The sequence below is a fragment of the Cavia porcellus genome, unplaced genomic scaffold (genome assembly GCF_034190915.1).
Source record: "Cavia porcellus strain 051 isolate PalLab524CR breed Dunkin Hartley unplaced genomic scaffold, mCavPor4.1 scaffold_6, whole genome shotgun sequence".
NCBI lineage: Eukaryota > Metazoa > Chordata > Mammalia > Rodentia > Caviidae > Cavia > Cavia porcellus.
The window spans coordinates 74,346,195-74,373,859 of NW_026947489.1; the positions used below are offsets into that span (position 1 = coordinate 74,346,195).

A 27,665-nucleotide genomic window follows, 5' to 3' on the forward strand; every position below is an offset into this window, starting at 1 on the left:
ATTTTTTGTTGTTGTTGTTGTTTAATTTAAACTAGAAGGCAGTTGCATTTGAAAGAGAAAAAAACATTGGACCGGGTATTTAGCTCAGTGGCATAAGCACCTGCCTGGCTAGTGCGAGGTTGATCCCTGGTACCAAAAAAAAAGAAAAAAAAAAAAAAAAAAAAAAGAGAGAGAGAGAAAAAACATTTTGGGCTGGAGATATGTAGCTCAGTGGCACAGTGCCTGCCTGGCAAGCACAAGGTCCTGAGTTCAATTCCCAGTATCAAAAACAAACAAACCCCAAATTTGCACATCCTCCTTTTAGCCTCAGTTTACATTGCCTAAGAATGTTTTCTGCTATGTACACTTGGTGTCATAAATAGACATGATGAATAAATGTAAATCTAATTGGTCTTGATCCCTCTGGCTTGATGCTGAAGTGATACCCTTGAACTAGGACAGGATAGTTTCTGTATCTTATTGAAGATACATGTTTCCATTCCTACTCAAGTTGTCTTTAATTAGTCATTTTTATTAAGTATTGTAGGTAATCTTAATATGGTAACACTTTTCCTCGCCTCATGGCAGTTAAAAATATACTTACATTACACTTAGCTCAGGTTTATCTTAGCATTTGTGTGTTACTCCCACCTTCATTGCCAGCACATGAACAGTGTCAGAGCTTTATTTGGGTACTGCAGGGAGATTCTTAGGAGAGCAGAGGGTACCAACCAGTGAGCCCGCTAATGAGTAATATCTATCGCACTGCTGTGCTGGGCGCCTGTGGTGAGGGTTGGGAAGGGAGAGAGAAAGTTAGGATCCTGATCCCACATAGCTACTAGCTACTGCAGGCTCATGGCTACAACTGTCTATGAAGTAATTTCTGTCAACCCAACTATTAAGAGTTCTTTTAAGAATTGTATTTTCATTGTCTGAGGGCAAACTTTTGTAAGCTGAGGTTGCCGCTGGTGGTATCTCACAGTCCTGGCTCCTCTCTCTATTGTCCTCCCACACTAAGGTAGTTTCTTTGGTATTCTTTGTACAGCATCTTCACTGAATTCATTGAACCAAATTAATTCATTTACTGAATAGTTTGACATCTGAAAATGCTTCCCACTGCAGGAATGAGACTGGTTTGTGATATGTGCTCTGAGCAGATCAGTGCACCTTCAGCAGTACTGTGGACACGAGGCTCTGGTCTCCTGGTGGGAGTGGGATGGGATGGGACACTGGACTTCTCCATGTTCGGAGATCCACAGTCTCCAGGAGATGGGTAGGACATTTATACAAAATATAGATGCCACACACTGTGGCAATAGCACTGGATAGTTTGTCATTATTATGTGGCTCAGTATAAAAGTAGTCATGAGTGACTGTGGTGGTACACACCTGTAATGTCAGCACTTGGGAAGCTGAGGCAGGCAGATTGCTGTGAGTTCGAGGCCAGCCTGAGCTACATAATGAGTTCAAGACCAGCCTGAACTACATACTGATCCTGTCTCAAGAAAAAAAGGTTTCCCTAAAACACTAAAAGTGATTCTGTCTCTTCAGGTTTCATAGACATATTTTCAGAGTCAAAGGAGAGCCTTGGCGCGCACTCATCCATGATATTGCGCTTCCTGCATCGCAATCGGATCTCTAGCACCATGATTCCCTACCCAATGCTGGACCATTGTAATAACATGTGCACCATGCGGTCTTCAGTTCTGAAAGAGTCTCTGGACCAACTGGTACAAAAAGAAAGGGGTATGTGCAAAAGAAAAGGCTGTCTGCATGGAATATTTATCATTGTTTTTCTAAACCTAGTGTTTATTAGCGGGATGAGCCAATCCTTCTCCCTGCTTTTTTTCTTCTGAAAATAAAACTGTAGCCAGTTTATAGCATAAGAAGCTTGCCTGTTTTCCTTCCTGACACATGTAGTTTTTCATCATTTAGTCCTCTGCTCAGGGATGCCTTTCCTCATTATTCTAATTATAATGCCCCTGTTCCACTGTTACCAATTTTCCACTGTTACCAATTTTCTGGTCACAATCATTGTACCCCTAACCCATCCAATATTGGTGCTCCAACCCAGAGCCTCTTACCTGCTAGGCAAGTGCTCTGTCACTGAGCTATATTCCCATCCGAATTTGCAGGTTTAATGGTCTGCAAAGCACTTATCATTATCTGAAGTCATGGCATTATTTATGTACTTGTATTTTATCTGTCTCATTTGCTTCTTTATTCTTTGCACCTGGAACTATGTCTGTCACATAGTAGGTAATTAGGAAGTATTTGTTGAATAAAGGAGGAAGCCACCATAGACTTGTTAGATGATAATGTGTTAATGATGTGTAGAGACAAATCTTTCGAGCATCATAGAGTTCAAAACTATATCTAGGTACAGTTGGGAACAGAGAACCAGATAAAGTCAGTCTTACAAACTGGGTTGGAAAGGTGAATTGTCAACATAGAGTAGGGTTAGGGCAACTGGTTAGCCACTTCGAGAAAAAAATAAAATTAGATTCTTAGTCCATTTCATTCACTAAAACAAGTTTTAGATGGATCAAAAAGTTCAGTTATAAAGAAAATAGTAAGAGTACCAGAAGGAAATAGTTCTATTTTTTAAAATGTGGGACTTTGTTGTTTTGTTTTTTGGTGGTGGTATTGAGGAGTGAACCCAGGGGCCACTGAGCTACATCCCTATAACTTTAAAAATTTTCTATTTTGTGAAAAAGTCTTGCTAAATTGCCTGTGCTGGCCTTGAACTTGTTATCTTCCTGCTTCAGCCTTTTCAGTAACTACTGTGCCTAACACAGAACAGCCTTCCCAAGCAAGGCATGAAAACTAGAGTCTGTAAAATAAAGTGATAATCAACTAGTCTACATGAGCACTTTCTGGTTTTTTATAGGGGCTTGCTACATAGTCCAGGCTGGCCTTGAAGTCTTTATCAAGCCTGACTGGTGTCAAACTTGCATACTCCTGCCTTAGCCCCCTGAGTGCTGGGATTGCAAGTGTGTACCATTGAAAATTTCCATTCCCAGTTGAAAATTTAAAGTTCTTTCCAGCAAAAAAATATAAGCAGAGCCAAAACACAAGTGAAATTGTATGTTTTATAACATGTTAGTGACTCATTTGACTATTTTTTTTTTAATAACTCTCCTCCTGGGAAATTGCTTAACTCTTTTTTCCTTAGTCTCCTTGTTTCTAAAATGAATTAATATACAAAGAATCCATGGAAAATTTCCTGGCTCACAGTAAACACTCAAGTAAATATAATCTATTATATATGTATATAGGTATACAATGTATATAACATATATGAATTAATAAAGTGACTAATGATCCAAAAGAAAATAGAAGAGAGCATACTCAGAAACACAAGTGGCTTAAAAAGCCTTAGTTATGATTAAAGAAATGTAAATTCAAAATGTAAGACATCATTTTCTTCTTTTGGCATGGTTTTGCAAACTCACCGATGTAAGGATTGCACTTACAATGACATAACGGGGTAGTACTTGGCTAGGGGGTTCTTAGCAAGAAGAGTTTAAGGAGCGTTGCCATTTCTGTGCTGAAGTGCCAAGCATATTTCTGTTAGATATTTTAAATGACTTTTTTCTACTCCTTTGTCAAAGAGACAGTATGTGATAAGCTGATTTTTCCTACAGAAAGTCCTGGAGATCTAATCAGAAGCCCAGAGATGGATAAACTCAAATCAGTTACAAAGTGCTATGCTTATATAGAAACGTCCTCCAACCCTGCGGACATCGACAAGATGACAAACGGAGAAACGTCGTCCTACTGGCAGTCAGATGGCAGTGCCCGCTCACACTGGATTCGGTGTGTGACATTTTCATCACTTCTGGGATGTGTGCTCTTACCTGGCTAGTTTTTTTCTTATCTTAAATAGCTATCTGTGAAGATGCTGTAAGAATCAAATAAAAGGAACTGGTAATTCAGTACTCTGGGAAGTTGAGCAGGAGGATCTTGAGTTTGCGCCCAGCCTGGACAACTTGACAAGACTGTCTCAAAATAAAAAGAAAAAGTTTTAAAAAGTGCTTAGGATGTAGTGTAATGTGAAGACCCTAGATTCAGCACACCATACCAAACCATACCAAATAGTAGATAAATAATTTCAAATAAAAATTTTAAAAATCAGTTAAAAGGTATTGTGTAAAGTTATGTAACTTGGCTTATCCAGTCACAAAACATGTGACTTCTTTCTCTTTTTTCTTTTTCTTTTCTGTTTTTTTTTTTTTTTTGAAGCAGGGTCTTGTTATGTAGTTCAGCCGGGCTTTGAACTTACTTTGTAGCCCAGGCTGGCCTCGAACTCATGACAATCCTCCTGCCTCAGCCTCCCGAGTTCTGGGATTACAGGTGTGTACCACCATACCTGTAAACTTATAATTTCTTTACTTGATATTTTAAAGGCAGAACTAGCATTTAACTAATACTTTGCTGACTTCAGATCTTTTTACTAGTTTCACAAGAAAATTATCATAAGGGGCAAGTAATTTTCTTATAACATCTGTGATTGTACTTTTAAGATCCCTTCTGTATATTTTTAATATTAATTTTATGAGTTGGCTACTTTCAAAGAGAGGGTTGTATGCCCAAGATACTTGGGGTGGAATTGATGAGAGTAAACTATGGTATTTCTAGAAATTCTGGTGCTGCTCTGTAAATTTTCACCAGTTCCCTCAAAAAATGGGTTAATTTCAGTTGATGGAAATAGAAAGCATTGTCTTGTTTTCTCTTAGAGGACACATTTGACCTTTAGCCATCTAAGTAATTTATACTTGAAGGAATATCCTCAGTTTTTTGAGATGCAGTTTATAATTTGCTTCTTTCTAGATAAAAGCATTTTTGCGGGGGGAGGGGGGGCTGGGGAGTGAACTCATGACCTTGTGCTTGTCAGGCAGGAACTGTGCCACTGAGCTAAATCCCCAGCCCAGGTAAAGGAATTTTCTTAGAATGTTCATATTGTCCCTTTCTTCCTATGCTGGTAACTCTAAAGGAAACATAAGATTAATCTTGAACTGAAAGGCTTTTTAAGAATTGGAACGTTTATATGGACTTTAAAAATCTTAGTCTGCATTTCAGGTTAAATGCTGTTGTGAAAGTCAGTTTTTGAGTATACGAAATATAAGTTTTTTCTGCTTTCTGTGTTTTTTAGTTTAAAGATGAAGCCTGACGTTGTGCTTAGACACCTGTCTATTGCAGTGGCTGCCACTGACCAGAGCTACATGCCACAGCAGGTGACAGTGGCCGTGGGGAGGAGTGCTGGTGACCTCCAGGAAGTCCGAGATGTGCACATCCCCAGCAATGTCACTGGCTATGTGACGCTGCTGGAGAATGCTAACATCAGTCAGCTCTGTAAGTCAAACAAGGGGAGGCAGAGAACAGGAGAGAAAGTAATACTTTTTAGCATGAGGATCTCTGAAATTGAGAAACTCTTGGTTTTGAGATTTTACTTATTTCTCCTGATGCACACAAAAATAGTCATTATTTTATCTATTATATGCTTCTAAAAATTAGAAAAAAATCAAAAGGTTTTCTGTAAAATATTTTATTCTTGTTTGCTTATTAGAAATTTAGAAAAGTAAAAATAGACAAAAATACTTAAAATCCTATACCCAGGAGTTGTCACTATGGCTACCTTGGTGTAGATCCTTCCAAACCTTGTGTTTGTGTATTTATGTGTGTATGCATTTAAACACACATAGATGTACACACACATAAATACATGCATTTTTTCTTTAAAAAGATTATACAGTGATTGATAATATCTTTTTATAAAAGTGATATTCTCCTCATGTTCTTCTGTGTTTTTCAGTGTTGTGTTGTTACATTGGTAACATATTCATGAATACCTTTACTTAGTGTTGTAAAAATATGTTTTAATTTGAAGCTACCTCTTACTCTTGGGCATTTAGTTATTTCCAGTTTTACACTGTTATAATCTTGCTGCACACATGGCATTTTGGAAATAATCACAACTCTGTGATTTCCTTCCAGGATGCTTATTTCACTCAGGGAACCAGAATGTTTCATGTTTGTCTCACTTCTTCTAGGGATTTCCTGGGCCAAAAGAAGTGTTTGTACTTTGCTCAAAGGAACTGAGGCCTAGGGAGGTAGTGTCTTTGTATCTCACCATTGGCAAAAAAGTAGTTAAGCTTGTGGGGAGAAACTTCCTGCTTTATACAGTGATGCTTTTTTCTTTATGTTGTGTCCTTTTTAACTGTTTGCCTCTTCCTCTCTGACCCAAATAAAAAATTGTGACATCTCCTGAAAGTGAGTCATGTCTGTGCCATCTGTTTGGACTTGATTATTAAAGAGACATTTTCAACTACTTGCAAGTCAGTTACTGTTTTAAAACTCAGTTTCAGACTCTAGAAGAATACAGGAAATTCTTACCATGTCAGGACTTATAAAATGTTCTCTGTCTCATAAGTTCCTAAGAAATTTTATAGTAAACCACCTTTGATTCTACACATTATCCTTATGACTTCTTAGATTATCAGTCTTTTTGATCAAATTTATTATATACTAGTTTCCCAGAACACATTATTTATGTCATCAGAGTATTTTCAGAATTCTTTTTGAAATGTCAGTTGCCATTTTGCTTTTAGTCAAGAGCCAATCATTTCCTGAATTAATGGAATTAATCCAGTGCTGAACTTGTTATTTGTGCCTGGCAGATGTTCAGATTAACATAAAGCGTTGTCTCAGCGATGGATGTGACACCAGGATTCACGGTCTGAGGGCTGTTGGCTTTCAGAGAGTTAAGAAGTCTGGGGTCTCGGTCTCAGATGCCTCTGCGATATGGTATTGGTCTCTGCTGACGTCTCTGGTGACCGCGTCTATGGAGACGAATCCTGCCTTTGTCCAGACAGTGCTGCACAATACTCAGTAAGTCCTCTGTGCATCACCCAATCAGCATGCGCCCATTGTTCTCCAGCTCCAGGGAATGGCACTGAGCACTTGCTCACACTGGGCACTCTCAGCAGCACAGCCCAGCTCCCTGTTCTCTGTTTATAATGCTCAGCTTTCCCTTTTCCTGTGGCTTCTCTCTTTGATTGATGTTCTGACCCGCCTACTCCTCTTCACACAGTCCTCCATCATTCTCTAGATCCTCAGTCTTGTGAGCTCAATTGTGCCATAACTGTTCCTTATCCACTGGGGAACAGTTGCACACATTTACGTAACACTTAGTATTAAATAGCGCATTTTCAAATAACTGTGTTATTTTGCCTGCTGACACTGAAATGTTCCTATATCCATTATCCTCTTTTTTGGAGTACCAGGAATTGAACTCAGACCTCACGCTTACCAGACAGGCATTGTGCCACAGAGCTAAATCACAGGGCCCCTGTTATCCTTGTCTCATGAGAGAGATGTGGCCTTCCCCAAGGTCACACAACTTGCAGTGGAGATCAACTTGAATCTAGGTCTTTGAACTTAAAATTCAAGGGTTTTATTCACTGAGTGAAATCTGTTCAAGGATACTAATTTGTTTTGAAATGTAGAACACCTTTAAAAATTTTCTTTTAAAAATTGTGAGGACCAAATCTAGTAACACTTAAGACAAACACAACCAGCTTCTGTAGCAGTGAAATGTTAGTATTGTATGTAGGTTCAATGACTGATGGTTTTTGTTAGGTACTGTTAATGTGCAGGCTATCAAGGCACAGCCAGTGAGAGACTGCTAATATTTTATTCTCTAAACGTCAGTTTTACAGAAGTAACACTGGTAGAAATGCTAGGTCTAAAGAAGTGACCATGCTCTTCAGCCTCTTTTCCTTTAGCTTTTATAAGCCATCCTCAATTAGAGAAATATGGCCTATATGATAAAGGGAATTCTTATTTCTTCTCAGTCATTCAATAATCATTTGCCAACCTCGTGCCTCCTTGTCCCTGAATACTTAGTATTTCCTGCCAACAAGACAACCATCAGGATCAGGAAATTAACACTGATACACACTGCTGCCATCTAATCCTCAGACTCCTTTCAGGTTTTCAGGCATTACAGGTTACCCTAGTAATGTCTCTCTTTTGTTTTTTTCTTCTAAAAATTTATTTATTTTCATTTAAGAGAAATTGCTGCTAAAGATTAATGGGAATAATCTTGAAGCAGTGGGGGAAAAAGAGTCAGCACTACTGAAACAAGTTTTTCCAACTGAACAAAACTTCTTAGATGCTGCCACTGATATCAGAAAAAAACTGCTTCTTTGCTAAGCACATGGTCCTAGATTTGTCTAGTGGCAACCCCTGTAGTCTGCCCTGTGTGTCTTTTTGACATATCTACCTCGTTTGTAGAACACTTTCTTGCTCTTTTTTTCAAACAATGAACACCTCTGTTCTTTCCTGAATGTACAGAAATTAAAATACTGATTTAAAAAACTAATATTTTTCTCTTTAGATGTTTCTTACAGATATAATTTCAGTATTCTCTTTTAATAGTTCTGTAGTTTATTGAGTTTTTTTCCATCCAAAGTTGAGCAACCCACCCAAAGAAGACATAGGCTGTAGATTCATAGTGCAAATAAAAAGTTCAGGATGCAGAAACTGACATTTCTAAGATACAAAACAGATAAAATTCTTAGAAGGTTCATGCAGAAAGCTTTGCTAAACAGATGGCCACAAAACTAGAACATCTGATAATCTTGCTGGTGGTATGAGTAGGACTCCCAGTGTTTCTTGACTCAACATGCACTCTCATCTCAGGCTTTGTCTTTGGCTTTTTCGGTTTCACTGATAACATAAGCATGACTCAAATCCCTAAAGTATTCATTATAGTCAAGGGCATATTCAACAACAGACTTGTCTGGAATTTCAAATCCAACAGAATCTGCTCTATATCCAACATTTCCAGGGGTCCTTTTCACCAGCAAGCTTGCAACTTTGACCACTTTTGAACTATACTGCCTGACTGAGGAAAGCAATATTTTCATTGTTTTGCCAGTGTCAGTTATATCCTTAATGATCTGGACATTCTTTTCTTTCTTTTTTTTTAAATGTTTTTGAGACAGGGTTTTGCTATGCAGTTCAGGCTGGCCTTGAACTCATGTTGAGGCCAGGTTGGCCTCAAATTGCAGCAATCTTTCTGCCTCAGCCTCCCAAGTGCTGAGATCACAGGCTTGTGCTACCATGCCCAAGCAATCAAGACATTCTTCCCAGTTAAAACTGAGAGATCATCTCCACCAATTACTTTCGTCCTCTGTTGACCAGTCATTACAGTAACTCTTGAGTCTGGTAAAATCTACAGTCACAGGAATGGGTTTATCGCAATTTCTGCTTGGTACTTTAATCTAGCAGGTCAGCAAAGGATTTATAGCCCCCCATTTTGAGAACACAGGTACAGTGTGATGACCTCCACCTCCTCCGTCACATCTCAAGCCAGCCTTTCGGTCCTGTCCATAATTAGGCCACAAGGAATAAACACCTTTTCCAAATCATCAGTGTGATGATTAGGATGCAAAATAAATCTAGGTCACACCCTGGTTCATCATTGCTGAGTCTTCAAGTGGCCATAGCAGAGCCACCTGATGCAGGAGCTCGAGGCAGTCAAAGGAGAAGGAAGCTGCAGGGAACAGAGGAGCAGCAGAGAGCAGTGTTTTTCTAGCAAGTTCAGAATTGTATTTTCCATTTTGTTGTCATATGTTTAGTTTTCGTAAGTCTGGGACAATTCTTCAGTCCTAACTTTCATGACCTTGACACTTGAAATTTACAGATCAGTTATTTTGAAGTGTCCAACAACACTAGTTTAGCTGCTGTTTAATCATGGATAGATTTAGGGTCTGTGTGTTTGGCAGGAGTATGGTAGGGGTGATGTGGGGCTCTTACAACATTCTACCAAGTGGCAGGCAGCCTCACATTGTTCCACTGCTAGTGCTAGTGACATTATCTCCAACTACTTGATTAAAGTGGTGTCTGCCAGATTTTTCCACTGTAAAGTCATTTTTCCTTTTATGATTAATAAATATTTTGAGCGGAGGTACTTTGAGACTTAAACATCCTATTCCTTATCCGACTTTCTGTTTTTGTTAGTAAGGACATGTAGATTCCTGTTTTATTCCCTGGGTTATAATTTACTATAGTTTTGATGTTCCTTTGGTTCCAGATTTGTCTAGTGGCAACCCCTTTAGTCTGCCTTGTGTGTCTTTTTGACATACCTGCCTCGTTCTCAGAACACTTCATTTCTCTATATCTTGTTTTTCAAACAAAGTTCTCACTATATTACCTACACTGGTCTCAAACTAATGGGCTTCAGTGACTTTCCCTCCTTAGGTCCAAGTAGCTGAGATTGTAGACACATACGACTGTGCCCAAGAACTTCTTTAATTTACGGTACAAGATACAGTAAGAAGCCACGTGTGGTGCTGCAGGTCTGTAATCCCAGTACCTGGCAGACTGAGGCGGGAAGGCCATTGTGAGTTCAAGGCTCTGCTGGGCTACATAGTGAGTTTAAAGCCACCCTTCTCTACAACGCCAGACCCTTCTAAAAAAAGAAAACAAAATATTGCAAGATGATCTTGAGTGTTCTCTGTCTTAGTCCCAGAATCAACCATTTTTCTTTTCTTTTTTTTTTTTTTTTTGAGTCATACTATGCAGTCCAGGCTGGCCTTGAACTCACAGTGATCCTCCTGCCTCAGTATCCCAAGTGCTGGGATTACAGGCATGTGCCACCATGCCCAGCTTTCCTAATTTTTTTGATCAACCATTTTCCCAAGGAGTTAGGTTGCCTGCTGGATTTGGTGGCACATGCCTGTAATCCCAGCACTTGGGATGCTGAGATAGGAGAATGTGTTATGAGTTCAAGGCCAGCCTGAACTATACAGTGAGACCCTGTCTCAAAAAAAAAAAAAAAAAAAGAAAAGAAAAGAAAAGAAGGGCCGGGGCTATAGCTCAGTGGCACAGTGCTTTCCTGGTAGGCTCAAGGTCCTCAGTTTGATTCTTGGTACGAAAACCAAACCAAACAAAAAAGGAAATCAGGTTTGTTTTTAGTGGAGGATTGTGCTTCAAAACTGAAGCTGCTCTCTGGGTGGTACCTTTCCTATGTCCTTTCAGTGGACACAGCTAGGATGCATACATTTGTATATAGATAATACACACATATATACACACAAACATTTACACCTTGTTTATTCCTGTATTACTGAAAATTGAGTTACACCTATGCTTTTAATTCTGATTTAGCACTTCACAATTCATTCTCGTTTTCTGCATTTTTGGATTTGCAATTTTCCCCTCTACTACTAAGAAACCTGGCTCCCAACATCCTTCACACACACACACACACACACACACACACACACACACACACACTTCCTTACTCTCGCTCTGCATAACCAGTGTCCTGTCACCTGTGCTTTTGCCCGGCCCCTCTCTTCATCTTCAGAGCTGCCACTAGGGCCACCCTTGCACAGATGCCCCTCTTGTTCTTCCTGAGCTTCTGTTCCCTCATGCTAGGCTGTCCTTGGGCCCTGTTGGCAGCAGCATTCCATCCCAGCGTATCCCTTTGTGACAGTCCTCCCCTGTTCAGTCTCCATATTCCTCTGTAGGCCATCGTGGCTCCTCTGGACACCTGATGCCTCCCTTGCGCAGCTCTGCCAGGGGACTGACACTCACGACGGGGAAGCAGAGCTTTCTTCTGCCTTAGGGTTTGAAAATACGCCCAATCGTTGGTGATATGTTACTGCTCAGTTGCACCAGTGCATCTGTGGTGCTATTTTCATGTCCCCCTGACTTTTAAGGCTCAGTGATCTGAAACTTTCCTAACCTTGAAAAATATGTTGTGAATTTGCTGGACGTGGTGACGCACTCCTATAATCCCAGCACTCGGGAGGCTGAGGCAGGAGGATTGTTGGAAGTTTGAGACCAGCCTGGGCCACATAGTGAGCTCAAGGCCAGCCGGAACTGCATAGTGAGACCCTGTCTCAAAAAGACAAAGGATAAATAAATAAATAAAGTGAAAAAGATCAATCGGAGAAAATAAGGAAAGTATATTTGGGAGCAAAGTATTTACCAGGGCCAGGGATTTAGCTCAGTGGCTTAAGCGCCTACCTGGCAAGCATGAGGTCGTGAGTTCTCTCCCCAGTACAAAAAAAAAAAAGTATTTACATGTGTTAGTGTAAATAAATTGAGGAAATGATTGCATGTTGCTCACATGCTTTAGACCGCCTTGATTTGCTGTATTGTAACATAGCTGCTGCACTAGTACAGCCCCCAGATGGTGTGTCAGTTTAACAGGAAAGAAATGAGGATGGAGCGGAAGTTAGCATAGTGTTAGCTTTGCTTATTATCTGTGTTTTGGGACACAGAAATAAAATTATTTCAAGAACTCTCACTGTTATCACAGAATGGTGGTGAACTCTGGAGTCCTGAGGGATGTTTGCATACATTCCTGACCTGCCTTTGAGTATGTTGTGTTGCCTGCACAATTGCTGAAGGATAGCGGCACTCAGGGATGACTTGTTGCATAAATTCATTCGGTGATTGCTAGTCCAGAGGTGACAGAGCTGTTGAGGGGTTCAGAGAGAAACAGGCAGAGAAGAGAAGAGAGGAGCGGTAACAGACATAGTGATGGAAAGGCCTAGACACAAGCACAGTGGGGGTGGGGGGGAGCGGTGTGCATGTGTTTAGAAGATGATGAAGTATTTAGCTCTGCGACCCTAGGGACAGAAGGTTGAGAGGTTAATCAGGACCAGCTGCTCACAGCACAGTAACCTACTGTCATAGATACTGTTTGATTTCACACATTAACTCTTCTAGGAAGGCACTGCAGCACATGCCTCCACTTTCCCTCTCACCAGGATCTACAGATTTCTCAACTTTCCTATCTCCCAACGTCCTAGAAGAAGTGGACAGCTTCCTCGTAAGGATAACCAGGTAAAGTCACCCTGTGGAGGGTGGGGAGCATACATGTTTTTTTACATTTTAAAGCTTTTTTTTTTTTGAAACAGGGTCTCACTATGTAGTTCAGGCTGAACTTGAACTCACTGTGCAGCCCAGGCTGATTTCAAACCCAGTGATCCTCCTGCCTTAGCCTCCTAAGTGCTGGGATTACAAGGGTACCCCACCACACCTGGATTTAAAACCTTTTTCTTAATCTCTTAAAGAGCACCACTAAAAATCATCCATTTTTAGGGGCCAAAGAGAAAAAGAAAATATTAGTCCACCCATTTGAGCCAGGCAGCTAACCCACCTAGGCTGGTAACTTGACAGAAGGGAACACTTATGTAGGGGTGCTAGCTGTGCCTCTGTGAGCCCTGAGGATATTACCATATTAGATGACCAACAAGCCCTGAGATACCCAGATTGTCTTATAAGTTTCAGGGTAATGTGTTTAAAAAGGCAGAGAAGTGTGAAACGAGTACATCTAATGTGAATGTTCTTGCTTCTCAAGAAAGGTGCACTCAAGTTTTTAGCTGTGCCACTTCATTACCCAGGTTTCCTCAAAGCAGAAACTGTAATAGCTCATTAATTGGCTTCTGTGAGTATCATCCAACATTTATATAGATTTAAATGCAGAACTAAGGAGTTAATTCCCTGGTCCCTAGGTTGATTTAATTTTCCATTACCTTAAGGATTTTAAGAATATATTGTTGGTAAACACATAAAAAGCAAAGCACATAGAATATTAATTTTACTTAAGATCATTGGTTACATGAATTTGAGCTGTGCATTTTCTCATGTTTTAAGAAGTGCAAATTTTTTTGTTTGTTCTTTAAAGCTGCTGTTCTACCCCAGAAGTAGAGTTGACGCTTCTGGCTTTTGCACTAGCAAGAGGGAGTGTCGCCAAAGTGCTGAGCTCTCTGTGCGCCATCATGGACCAGCTGGACACACAGTACGATGCCTCATCCCTCATCTCATCCATGGCATCCGTCAGTCAGAACCTGCTGCTCAAATACGGTAATGACCAGGACACCATGGAGATGCCAGCCGTGGGCAGATCACACAGCCCTCCTCACTGTGTATCTTCCTGGAGTCTTTTTGTCTTTTCAGTAGTTTGTGAAGTGGCTTGTTGCAGTTGTGCCATGTAGTTGTGACCATGATCTCTGAGTACCAGTCCTTGACTGGACTTGGTAGAAAGAAAGGGATGTTGGCTCATGCATGACAGGATCTCCAGAAGCCACAGAGTGTCCTGTGAGCTGCCCACCTGGAATCTACTGGCACAGTCTTGTTTGGTCTGGTGGCCCTCTGACCATAGCCATGTTTGGTGAGATACAGAAATGTCTCACTGTTGGTCAAACAATTGAAGAAGTTGCAGTACTCATTAGAAGTAGGAAACTAGCCAAGATCTGCCACAGAGGGGTCCTTGGCTTAGAATTCATCACTGCGGCCCTATGACGGCTGCTCAGAAGCACTCATGTCCGTGTCTGTTACTGCCTTCCCCTCCTCGGCCCAGTAGCTCTTCTCTCGGACCCCAGATGGACCCCAGTCCCTCTCTTACAGGCACCTATACAGCCGTTCCCAGGCTTCAGTGCCATGGCATGTGAGGGACACCTTGCTTTGCTCTGCTGGCCTCGGTAAAGTTTGTATCGACAAAGTTCAGTAGTAGATCCCATTCTCCTCAGTAACAGGCATTACTGTGATTTTCTACCTTTGTCTTCATGATTTATTTTATTTTTAAAATTGAGGTCGGACAATTGATGTCTTATAAATCTGGTTTTTTCCCTGCATCTGGAAAGGTTTTTTTGGGGGGAGAGGTAGAGGCTCAGAGCAGGCATGGCTGGATGGTGTTACCAAGCTGCAGTGTTTGTTCTGCAGAAAATTTTCCAGTTCAGATTAGTAGTTATTGAATGAGGAGTAGTGAATAGGGAGGAATCTATAGGAGACCTGCATTACCAGTAATGATCTAGTTCCATTATAAGTTAATTGATACTAAAAATATTTTTAGGTTATCATAACAAACATTGATTTTTAATATTCTTGAAACTTAATCTCTGCCTGAAGGTGTTTTAAAGAGTTGATGGTGGCGAATGTTGGGGAGGCGAGGTGGGCGAACCTTGGACATGCTGGCGCACGGGCTGGCAGGATTAGGGAGAAGTAGAGACCGGGAACTGAGGGGTCCTGCGAGGAGTGGCAGGGCCTGGGCCTTGAAGTGGCAGCTGGGCCCTGGGCAAGTGCAGAGATGCTCTTGCTAGATACCGTTGCTGGCCCCTGTCTCCCTCTGCCCGCTGGGTACAGTCAGGGCACAGAACTCCTCAGTGCCACCTTTGAGAGTGCCAGATCACACATTTGCCCTGGAAGGAAAAGATAAATAAGACCTATACATAATTGATTTTAAATAGATCTATACCTAGATATATCTATCTATCTATCTGTATATGTGTATGTATGCATATATTTTATATAGGAGTATCTTTTGGTTTCAGTTTTGATGTTTTTTGAGACACCATCTTGCTGTGTAGTTCAGGCTGGTCTTGAACTCAATATATAACCCAGGCTGGCTTCCAACTCAGGATCCTCTTGCCTCAGCCTCCTAAATGCTGGGATTACAGGCATGCACCACCATGCTCAGTACTTTTTGCTTGTTTTGTTTTTTGAGACAGGGTCTCACTGTACAGTTCAGACTGGCCTTGAACCCACTATGTAGTCCAGGCTAGCCTTGAACACAAGTTCAAGCCTCCCAACTTTTAGGATCTCACAGGTGTGCATCACAATGCCCAGCTGACTTACATATTTAAGTATAATGCTAGAAATTTCTGTATTTCAGGAACCCTTCCCAAATTTGTTGATTCTGCAGACTTGTCTTCGTGTTTAATAGGCTTTGCTTCTGAACAGTGATCTTTCTAGAGGCTTATCTGTGGAATTACTCAGGAAAATAAGCTGCACTTTGTCTCATTCAGGAACACAGAAGGATAGTGTCATCTTCTGCATAATATTCCTGCCCTGTGTTAGTTTTGAGGGGTAAACTCTGTCAGAACTCTGGGTGGCCGTAGGCACAGCCCACTGGTCCCTTTTTTTTTCATAGAGCCAGCTTAAGTCTTGCTGTCACTTCTTTTTGGTCAGGTAAACCTCTCCAGTTGACCCTTCAGGCTTGTGATGTCAAAGGCAAAGAAGACAAGTCAGGACCTGAAAACCTGCTTGTGGAACCGTGGACGAGGGACGGTGAGTGGTGGGTGACAGGTGGGCCATCGTCCGTGGTGAGTTCAAGCAGCTGTGTGAAGTCACACTCCACCTCAGCCTGTTTGACTGGCTTCTGAACAGTTCCTGTGGTTTAGTTGTAATCTCTCTGGGCGGTTTGGTTTTATGTTGCTGTTTCCTTCCAGGCTCTTCTCCATTCCCTGTCAGACTCTTCCTGCTAGAATAGCAAAGGCGACTGTTTTAAAGCTTAGGTTGTTCCTCTGTTGTGTTGCTGTGAGGTGGTAAGAAGTTCAGTGGATCGGTGGCACCTTGCTGCCGAAAGCACAATGAAGAAAGGCATTGCCCCATGTTGCCCGCACCTAGCAGCAGGATGCCGCACCTGTCCCTGGTGGCAGCATAGGCATTGCTGATGGGTGCTTCAGTTTGTGGCCAGCTCTTTTCTTCACGCAGGGATATTAATGAGTCCCTTCTTTATCTTGATGGCCACTTTGTGTCTTGCATGTGTCCCTTTCTCCTCTATGCTGCTCTGAATCTTGCTGATTCTATAATAGAGATTGAATGTTCCCATAGCTATAAAACACTTCGCAGCTCGGTGGTTTTTATACATTCTTGGTACTGCCTCTTCTGTATTCTATGTTTTTTGTATCCACTCTGAACACCAGTGGCCCTCAGGAAAGCACACATTTTTGGTTGCACGCCCTGTCTGTGGTGGTGCTCTTGAGCAGTTGGCTTGCACTGGCGGTTTCCCTGTAGCTTTCTCTGAGAGCTCAGCCTAGGTAGAGAAGTTCCTTCACTGTGTCTGTGTCCTCCTGCAGCACTAAAAACCTCTGCAGGCCTTGTCACTTGCTGTGCAAAACCATGATGCTGGAAGGAGGCAGTGGCAGTTCTTGTCCTTTTTCCCTCCTTTACCCAAGAAAAACAAGACCACTTTACCAGAGACCTTCTGCATTTTTCCATCACTCTGAAGAACTGGAATTTTCGTCTCTGGAGCCTGTGAAGGCAGAGTCTTTTGACCCCAGAATGTAGAGTCTTCTCACCGCCCTCAGTCTGAAAGGACCAATAGCTTGGGTAGGGTTGGGTTTCCAGCGACAAGACGAATTTGTCAGCTCTTTTGCCTGGTCTGGTTTAATTATTTTGTTATTTTTCCTGTGTCTTTCACCTGTCCATCTCTCCTTTCACTCCCACCCCTCATCTCATGGATAGATTTTTAAAATTCAGCTGTGGCCAATGGGTTTGGTTTGGTTTTTGGGGACAGTCTCATTACGTAGTCCATGCTGACCTTGAGCTTGCCGTCCCCCTGCTTTGGCTTCCCAACTTCAAGGATTTGTTATTCTTGTGCTCCTGAGCAGCTTAAGGGTGAGATGGTATTGAATATAGGCAGGAGCCCTAACGCCCTTTGCAGCTTTGGGTGTTTCTTGTAACTCAGGTTTTGTGTAGGTTTCTCTTATCTGCTACAGAAAATGAGCCTGAGGACAAGAGGAAATCCTCACCGCCAGAACTGCTAAGTTAGGAAGACTGAAATTTTTCTTCTCCTTACAGGGGTAAAAAGCTTTTTTCACAGGAATGCTTCAAAGTGTCACTTGCTGATATGGGCAAATGCCATTATAACTGCCCAAGAATAGCCAGAAAATTACTGCTGATATCCCAGAGGGTTTTTTTCCCCAGTACTGGGGATTGAACCCAGGGACACTTTACCTAAGCTACAACTCCAGCCCTTTTTTAAAAAAATTTTTGAGACAAGGTCTCAACAAAGCATTCCAAGTGGGACTTGAATTTTTGATCTTCCTGCTTGAGCCTCCCAGAGTGCTAGGATTATAGGCCTGTGCCTACCCCATGTGTCCCATGACTGGTCAGAAGGCTAACATTCTTGAAGGCCATGGCCCCTTTGTCTGGTGTTTAAAAGGAGATCCTGCTAGTAGGAACAGAACTGATAGATATATCAAATCCTTTAAATCTGTGGTTGATTGTTTTCCCTGTCAATTTAAGAGATTAAATTTGACAAGTGGGAGGCAGAGTGTCAAACAGTTGTAGATGGCAAAACTAAAACCCACAAAAAAGTTACTGTGTTTAAATCACAATTTAATAGGCAAACTGGTTTCTTACCAAGGAAGGAATGTACAAGGTTTCATTTATTTAAGATTTTTTTTTCTTTTAAAACCTAAATGTGTATCTGGTGGCAGTAATACTGAAAAAGATATAATTCTATTGACTTACGTTACTGCTTCAGCTACCTTGAAATTAATTTAAATTGTTTATTAAACACATAACTTCTAAGTAATATTTTAGCCATTATCACAGATTTTTTTTTTTTTGTCTTTTTCCTTTTTATCAGTACCAGGGATCGAACTCACGACTGCCTGCTTGCAAGGCAGGCGCTTATGCCGCTGAGTTAAATCCCCAGCCCCACAGATTCTTTTTTAAAAATACTATCTTCAAAATTTTGTTTTATAATAGATTTCTTTTTTTTTTTTTTTTTTTTGGTGCCAGGATCAAACTCAGGACCTCACACTTGCCAGGCAGATGCTTATGCTGCTGAGTTAAATCCTAGGTCCTTATAATAGATTTTTTTAAATAGAAGTCACTCAGACCTGTGGGAAAGATGACAGTTAAATAATAGTATAGCTTTTTGTATTATTGTTAGTGGAGTTATATATACATCTCTGGCAATATTGTATTACTATTATATATGCCTAGATCATGGAGTAGCATCTCTCAATTAGGAAAGCTTCCTTTTTGTTAATTTTCTTGGTTTTAGTGACATATTTTGCATATTGTCTTATGGAAATTGAGCCTCATATATTTTCGTTCTGTTGAATTTGACACAAGTAGTAAGAAGCATGTACTGTGTTGGGTTGGGTGTTCCTGCAGTCTGGAAGGCTGAGGGAGGAGGATCACAAGTTGGATCCCAGCCTGGGCAACTTAACGAGACCCTGTGTGAAAATAGTTCCGGGGCTGTGGCTCAGTGAAGGCCCTGGGTTCAACCTCTGGTACAAAACAAAACAAAGCATGAAGTTAGTTTTAGTCTTTCCATCTTGATAGGCAGAATGGTTTAGAACAGTTCAGGATCCCAGAAAGGATTATTTAGTGCTGAACGTGGACTTACAGTACATCATTTAGAGAGAGACCCCCTTGGCTATAAAAGACAACCTATTTGAGTGCTTAAAAGATAATTAACAATAGAAAATGGTAAATGATGACTCTCATACAAATATAAATGATTATATGTCAGACTTTTTATTAAACAGTAAGGAACAGTAAGATGTTATAGACAATTCAAAAGAGAATTTACAAAAACACATAGGCCAAGAGGAATGCTGAAATTATACTTAGATACAAGAGTGCTCAGTATCCTTGAGAAATAATGTATAAATTTCCTTAAAGAATAGCTTTTATTTCTGTGAAAAAAATCACTTGTATTACTATTACTACTAATGTTTTGTAATGTATTATAATTGTAAACTATAGGGATAGTGAAAGGTGGAAATAATCAAAAGAGTATTGGACAGGACACCCAGTAATCTTTTTTTTTTTTTGTCTTTTTCGTTTTTATCGGTGCCAGGGATCGAACTCATGACTGCCTGCTTGCAAGGCAGGCGCTTATGCCACTGAGCTAAATCCCCAGGCCCAGAAATCTTTTTTTTTTTTTTTTTTTTTTTTTTTTTGTCTTTTTCTTTTGTATCGGTACCGGGGATCGAACTCACGACTGCCTGATTGCAAGGCAGGCGCTTATGCCACTGAGCTAAATCCCCCACCCAATAATCTTTATCTGTCCATTTCAGTGTCCTTCACAGTTTTTCCTTTTTTGGGGGGGCTGCTGAGCTGTACCCCTGGCCTTTTATTTTATTTTTTTTGTAGTGATAATTGAACTCAGGAGCTTGTGCTTGTCAGGCACACAATCTTTCCCAATAACAGGAATCAAATCCTTCTCAGCCCAGTCAAACATCAGTCATGATTTTAGATATGGCCCAGGAAAAAGATTGATTGGCAAGTTTATTGTTTCTTTGAATTAAAGTCATAATCTTTTTTTCCCCAGTGGTTTTGAGGATGGAACCCAGGGTCTTGTACATTCTCTGCCACTGAGCTATAACTCCAGCTAAATGCATGATACTGAAAAATGTTTGATTGATTGATCAATCGATCGATTTTTTTGTCTTGTTTTGAGACAGGGTCTCACTATGGAGTTCAGACAGGCCTTGAACTCATTTTATAGCCTAGGCTGGCCTTGATCTCACAGTGACCCTCCTGTGAGTGCACTACCACACTTGGTTTGATTGATTGATTTTTGAGACAGGGTCTCTCTTTGCCATCCAGGTTGACACTGAGCTTTCTATATAACTCGGGCTGACCTCAAACTCAAGATCCTCCTGCCTCAGCTTCCTGTATTCTGGTCTTAGAAGTGTGCACCGCCACACCTGGTAGCTTTATTAGCTTTATTTCTTTACTTTTTTTTACTGGGGATCAAACTCACAGCCTCATAGTTGGCAGACCTGTGCTTGTGCTGCTAAGGCATATCCCTGTTCACTCAGAGCAGGGCTGCCTGTAAGGTTGAGGAGTGTGGTGTGTGCCTGTAAAAATGAGTCAGTCTTCCTAACTTTAGCTTTCCCTTTTTTTCAGGTTTTCTTACAGAGACTGGAAAGACCAGAGCAAGTACCATTTTTTCTACAGGAACTGAATCTGCCTTCCAAGTAACGCAGATCAGAATTATGGTAACTCTCCTCCTACCTTCTTTAAGCAATTTTACTACTTTTCTTTTTAAGCAATAGGATTACATTTTAGAAGTCCATGTCATTGGTTTTTTGGGGGGTATTTAGTGATTTCTGACTCTGTAGGCCTTAGCAGTGGACAGGGACACAAAGGTGCATAGATTCATAAGTCTGAGTGGTGCGACCGTAAGGATTAAGAAAGATAAGGAAGCACTTCTTGGGAGCCAGTTTTCTTACTTTTCCATAACTTAATATATCTGAATATTGCTTCATTGGTTTCATTTTTGCCTTGAGTTGTTTGAATTTAACCATCTTGATTGAGAACAAAACAGCTACAAAATTTTTTGCCCTTTTGGTATTCTCCATGCTGATCTCCATTTTCAGGTTCGACGTGGTGGCATTGGTGCCCAGTGTGGGTTGGTGTTTGCCTATAACTCACCATCTGATAAATTTCATGCAGAAGAACACTTCAAACGATTTGAAAAATATGACAAATGGAAGCTTCGGGAGCTCAGGCAATTTGTAAAAAGCAGGTAAGGAGCAGAACAAAAATGTGTGTAATTAATAAGGATGTATCCCTTCTCTCACTGGTAAACTATGCCTTTTTGTCTTTATAGAAAAGGTACCACTAACCCAGTTCAGTGGCCAAAATCATTCATTGACTTCTAGCAGCATATGTGAGGATTTGTGTTGATTTGCTCAGAACCTCTTACTTTTTCCCTTCTGGGACCAGGGCCTACATCTTCAGAGTGGCAGGGAATGTTACATTCCTGAGCCAGGGGAACCTGAGGTCTGCATTCTTACCTGGGAAGTTCACCCTGTGCAACCCCTCCTCCAATGATGCTTTTATTGAACATGTTTATTAAGTATACTTACTATGAACCTGTCCTGATGCTCGACACTGAAGACACCATAAAGGGAAAAGTGGCATGGTTTCTGCTGCAGGGAGCTTGCTGCTTAGCACAGGAGACAAGCACACTAAACACGCAGGGTTCACCACGCTAGGAGACTTGGCAGGAGACTTCTGGGCATAGGTGGCAGGGCTCCTCGTCTGATCCAGGGAGGCGTCCTGGAACCACAGATGTGCTGTCTCTGCAGGAGGAGTTACTGACTAATCACCAGAAGAAGTGGAAGTTGGGCGGCCTGAGCACCAAGAGGGCAGGTGTGAAGGCTCAGGGAGATGAAGTGTGGCACACTGGAGGAGGTGACAGTCCTGTGCAGCTAAGGGAACTGTGTGGGAGAGTGGCAAGAAACAAAGCTGGGGGGCTGGGAAAGGTCAGACTGGTAGAGGTCTCTCATCTCTGTTCCGAGCTTTGGACTATTCTTAGGGCAGAGTGTGTGGTGGTGGAGGAGAGTGGCGCGTGTTGCAGAGGAGTCAGATCTACTCAGGCTCATGCCATATGCAATGTGCGTGGGAAGAGTAAGCACAGAAACAGGCGGGTTGGGTGGAGGACGGCACTGTCGCCAGAAGCCAGAGATAAAGCTGACCTCAGGCAGGACAGCAGCAGTCTACTAAGGTAGATTGGATGACAGGTCCCTAGAAGATCAAAGCAGCAGGCCCTAAAGACTGGCTGGAGAGCAGAGGAGGGAAGAAGGCATAGGTGGTTCTAATTCTGGGGCTTGGGTGCTTGGGTGCTTGGGCACTCAGGGAACTTGTTAGTACCTTTCTCTAGAAAACAAGTTACCCCAGGGAGAAATATATTTGTGGCGTAAGTGCAGAGCTCAGTGTCGGACCTGCTGAATTTGATGTCCTTGGAAGCCTTAAAATGTCCAGTAGCTCATTGGACAAATGGGCCAGGAACTTGGAGGAAAAGTTTGAACTGCAGGGACAGACATAGATCTGGCACAATGATTTAAAACATGAAAACAGAAGAAATCTTCTAGAAGAGTACGTGGACTGGAAAGAGACGAGAACTTAGGTCACCACGATGGGTAGCTCCATATTTAAGGGGCAACAGAAAACACTTAGCCAGTGATGTAACAGGGAAAGCTGTGCTGAGTCCTTAGGACATGAAGGGAACAAGTGTTTAAATAGGCAGGGAAGGGGTGTGATAACTGACGTTACTTCGAAGTCAACAATATAAAGGCTAAAAGTGAGGCTGTTGGATGTAGCCAAGTAGGTCAGGGGTGATCGTTTGGACACCAAGTTAGATCATATAGAGCAAAACCTTAAACAGCTTATGCTTCTGTATTTCATAGGTAACAGAGTGCTGGAGTTAACAGAAATCTTTATCACCATCCAGTATAGCATTACATACCCTTTAATGTTTGTATGCACCACTGAAGGATCTTGTGAAATCAGTTAATTCAACAGTTAGTTCTACATAGGGCTGAGACTTTCATTTTTAATTAGCTTTCAGTGGATTCTGCTGCCTAGCCATAGACCACATTTCCAAATGCAGGGATCTAGAATTGGTCCTTCACTATGTTGAAATTTCTTGACAAATGATGGCTTAGCCTCTGCTAATGGATGGAAGATGAACTGAATATCCAGGCCAGCACTACAGTGATTGGAATATGAAGTCACCATTTGTAGTTTCTGTTTAGTGATCTTAATTTCAGCCCTGTAAGTGACATGGAACAAGTGGTCCTCACTCCTAAAATCTCGCTTCCAGGAGAAATATATGTCTTTTTAAAAAGATCACTTTGGGCTGGTCCGAGGGCAGTGGGTTATCAGAACTTACTAACATTAGTGTCACTAAAGTTGGTATACAACCCCACCCCTGCTAAATTTGACTGGCTTAAAAAAAAAAGAGGGGCCAGGGATTTAGCTCAGTGGCATAAGTGCCTGCCTTGCAAGCAGGCAGTCGTGAGTTCAATCCCTGGCACCGATAAAAACGAAAAAGACAAAAAAAAAAAAAAAAAAAAAAAGGTGACTTTGTTTTTTAATAATAACTGTAGATGATGGCTAATTTTAACCATCCATTTCCCACTCTTACGACATGTTAAAGTAGATCCTTTTCTATGTATTCTGTCAAAAGATCTTTCATATCTTTTATAAGTTTAATGATTTGGTTCTAGCCTGAGTTACTCTTAAATCATAATTTAGTTAGCTTGCATATTTCATTTCCTTTCCAGTTTGGAAGTGAAAATGTTAATGTATGTCTACCTTACTGATTTTTTGTGTGCCTGTCAGTCTTATTTGTTCTGCCGTGTCCCTGTGGCCAAGCGTGGGCCAGGCAGCAGCATAGTCCATGGTTAGACACTTGGCTGTGCGTATTTGAGAGGCTTGTGTTCTGTGAGATACAAACTTTTTTCTTTGCTTCCTTCCTTCCTTCTTCCCATCCTTTCTTCCTTCTTCCTTCCTTCCTTTCTTTTTTCTTTTTCCTTTTTCAGTGCTGGGAATTAAACTAGAGCTTCACACATTCTAGGCAAGTGTTGTGCCACTGAACTGTATCCTCAGCCATCAAAGAGGATATTTAAAAGTCCTCAGACATGTAGAGTGGAGGAGACTCACTGATACGGCTTTGAACTAAGCAGATTTTCACCTGTCCCTTTGGGATTAACTGTCACAAATGTTTATGCCAAGAATGACTGATACTAGAAAGAAAACATTTTTTCCTCTCTGTTACAGAATCTTGTCTAAATAGTCTTTTTCTGTTACTTTCCATAGTTACCTATATTTGCTTGTCATGTCCATATAGAATGCTTATGTGCTGCTAGCTTTGTATTTGATTCATAGCCTTAGTAATACACAGTTTCAGAAATACTATTTGAGAAAACTGCCTCCTCTTTCTCATTGAATTCCTAAAAATGGAGTAGCACTTATGTACTACATGCCTTTTTTGAGACAGAATATTGCTGTGTAGTTCATGCTGGCCTTGAACTCACTACATAGCCCAGGCTGGCTTCAGATTCAGGGCAATCCTCCTGCCTCAGCTTCCTGAGTGCTGGGATTATAAGGTTGCACTGCCACACCTGGCCTGTGCCAGCTTTTTAAAGGGAAGTGGCTCACACTTGTGTTTCTTCAGTTTCAAGGCTAGATTGCTTTCCTGAAAGGAATTCTTAAGGAACAGGAAAGAACACTGAGACCTATTAAGGGTACAGTTTTCATTTGTGGAACTCGAACATCTGGAACTATCCAGACTTTTACCCTTAGACTTAGTTGTTCCAAGTGGCTCAAGCTCAGGCTGATCACATACACATTAGCTAGACCTTGGGAAAGGAAACTGAACCTACCTCTCCCCTGATTCTTTACAGAATCTCTCACACCTTACTCTTTTTTGGTACCAGGGCTTGAACTTACGACCTCGTGCTTGCTAGGCAGGCACTTACATGGCTGAGCTAAACCCCTGGCCCTTGTATCTTGCTCTTGAGACTCACCTAAGATGCCTGACTTTGTCTCATTCTTCAGATGAGCTAGTTACCCAGAGAAGCAAGCCTTTTTCTTATTTACCAAGTTACATCTGAGGCTAACAAAATTCCCAGTTCAGGCTGAGAAACGAAGAGGCAGAGACAGGCAACTGATGTACCTGGTATATTCTGGAAGTTACCTGGTGCCACACAGCCCTCAGTTATTAATGGACAGGATTTATATCCAAGTTAAATGCCACTTAAACGATGCCTTACTTGTCGGGTTCTGGAGAAATCTAGAATAGGAAAATGTTTTGTGGTTGCCCTTTTGTTCCCAGGATTGGTTGTTCCGCTGACGACCTTGGAGAGGATGATCCCGTTGGCTGGTTTGAACTGGAAGACGAGTGGGATGAAGCAGATGTCAAGTTGCAGCAGTGCAGAGTTGCCCAAGTAAGCATTAGTGAGTGTGGCCTTCGCAGGTCTGCCTCTCTCCTCCGTTCATTCTGTAAGCCTTGTTCTAATTGTGTGCCAGCCCTGGGCCAGTGTTAGAACCTTGAGGTGGATTGGCCTTTGAGTTCCCAGTCTAGTTGGAGAGAGATGTGTTAGACACCACATGCTGTTGATGGAGGGAGGCTTAGTGGGATGTTGGAACTCACTGGAAGAATTAAACCTGCCTGGAGTTCAAAGAAAAGGCTTCTCGGGGAAGGTGGCATTGGAGATTAATTAAGCCATCATCTTTAGCCTGGCTAAGACCTGTGGAGAAGGGCATCAGGCTGAGAGAACAGTGGGTATCTAGGCATCGGTGCAAGAGAGATACTTTTACTGGGTAGGAGAGAAGTAGGGATGCTCTGGAACTTTACTGTTTGCAGAACTGTGGATTGAACTCAGGACCTGTGTACTGACCTAAACCCTTAGCCATTTTAATTCTGAGACAAGGTCTCACTGACTTACTGAGTTGCCAGGGCTGGGCTTGAATTTGTGATCTTTCTGACTCAGCCTCCCAGAGTGCTGGGATCTAGGTATATACCACCATGCCCAGCTTACTTAAAATTTTTTAGCTTCAAATACTACTTTTAGACTAAATAAGATAATTCAGAACTATCTTTATGTCTTGTGCATAGTGAAAACACCTAGTTGAGTAGCTGATTTGGAAAAGCTATTAACAAAGGCACTTTCACTGTAAGAAGCAAACACTGCATGAAAGTTGGGCTTTGAAAATGGCATTAGCTTGGAGCAGACAAGACTGTTTCCTGTGCACCTGGTCCACAGGTCAAGCGTATCATTTGGGGACTGTGAGGCATACCTTCAGGGACTGACGCTTCTTTAAATTTTTGTTTCAAAATGTCTGTGTCAAAGAGCAAAAGTAGTACTCTTATTCTTACTTGTTTCTGCCTTGAAGAAGGTGGTTTCTCTTCCTATTATCTTTACCAAAACCTGATTTCATTCAGCATTTAAGTGTTTGTTTTCTGATTGTTTTAGATACTGGATTTACATTTTGTATACCCCAGTACTGGGCACAGTGGTACCTAGTAATTTATTAAAATCATAGTGGGACCTTCTCAAAAAAGGCCTTTTAACCCCTTTCATCATAGTCAGGGGTTCGAATCTCTTCTGAAATTTCTCTCCTCCTTTCTAGTATTTGATGGTGAAGTTCCTCTGCACCCGGCAGGAGTCAGCAGAGCGCTTAGGAGTGCAAGGCGTGAGCATCAGTGGGTACCTCAGGCCCACAAGAACAGAAGCAGAGAAGAACTTTCTCTGTACCCAATGCAGAAAGGAAGCAGAGAGTGTTTGTGGGGCCACACTGCTCCTCAGGACCCTGCAGTTCATCCAGCAGCTCGCCCATGACCTGGTACGGTTTCCTTAGTTGTTAGACCGCAGTCCTCTAGGAAAAATGATTATCAGTGTGAAGGAAGTGAATGCCAAACTGTGAAGCCTGTCCCTGCCTGTGGCAGTATGGCTGGCAACAGATTGTGTGATAACACTGGAAGGCGGGCGAGGAAGAGGGTCTGCGTGGTGCCCGTTAGGGAGGCCTTAGTGGCTGTGGCCACTGTTGGGAGGTGTCCTGAGCAGACGTGCCCATGGTTGCCCTAGAAGACCAAGCAGTTTCATAGGATGTCTTCTTTAAGTCATAGCACAATAACTACTGAACTCAGGAGAACTGTATTATTTATTGAAATGGCTACAAAGTTAGGATTCGAGATCATATACACATTTTAATTTCTATTTTGTTATAAGTAATACGAATTGAACCTTGGAGCCTATGCATGCTAGGCAAGCACTCTGTCATTTAGCTGTACATTCTCAGAGCTTTTGCTTTATTTTTTGTTGGTTGGTTGGTTTTTTTGTTTTTTTGTTTTTTGGAGACAAGGACTTGGTATATAGTTCAAGCCAGCCTTGAACTCACTATGGAGTCCAGGGTGGCCTCAAATGTGTGGCAGTCCTTCTGCCCCAATCCCTATAATGCTGGGATTATAGGCATGAGCCACTATGCCCACTTCCTTTTATTTGTTTTGAGACAGGGTCTCATTAGTTTTCCTGAACCTGTGGTCCTCCAGCTTCAGCCTTCCGAGCAGCTGAGATTATAGGTGTGCACCACTTTGCTCAGATTCACTTGTGGTT

General features: G+C 41.6%; 1 protein-coding gene across 1 annotated transcript in view; it reads left to right on the forward strand.

Annotated features, from left to right (window-relative positions):
- Zzef1 (zinc finger ZZ-type and EF-hand domain containing 1) overlaps positions 1-27,665 on the forward strand; it is a 116,015-nt gene that overhangs the window by 15,375 nt on the left and 72,975 nt on the right. The window contains exons 3-13 of the mRNA XM_013152041.3: positions 1,531-1,725; positions 3,627-3,798; positions 5,135-5,334; positions 6,660-6,870; positions 12,733-12,849; positions 13,694-13,872; positions 15,976-16,074; positions 20,665-20,756; positions 21,138-21,286; positions 25,385-25,496; positions 26,683-26,895. Coding sequence (XP_013007495.2) covers positions 1,531-1,725; positions 3,627-3,798; positions 5,135-5,334; positions 6,660-6,870; positions 12,733-12,849; positions 13,694-13,872; positions 15,976-16,074; positions 20,665-20,756; positions 21,138-21,286; positions 25,385-25,496; positions 26,683-26,895 — 1,739 coding nt within the window. The remainder of the gene's footprint in view (positions 1-1,530; positions 1,726-3,626; positions 3,799-5,134; positions 5,335-6,659; positions 6,871-12,732; positions 12,850-13,693; positions 13,873-15,975; positions 16,075-20,664; positions 20,757-21,137; positions 21,287-25,384; positions 25,497-26,682; positions 26,896-27,665) is intronic.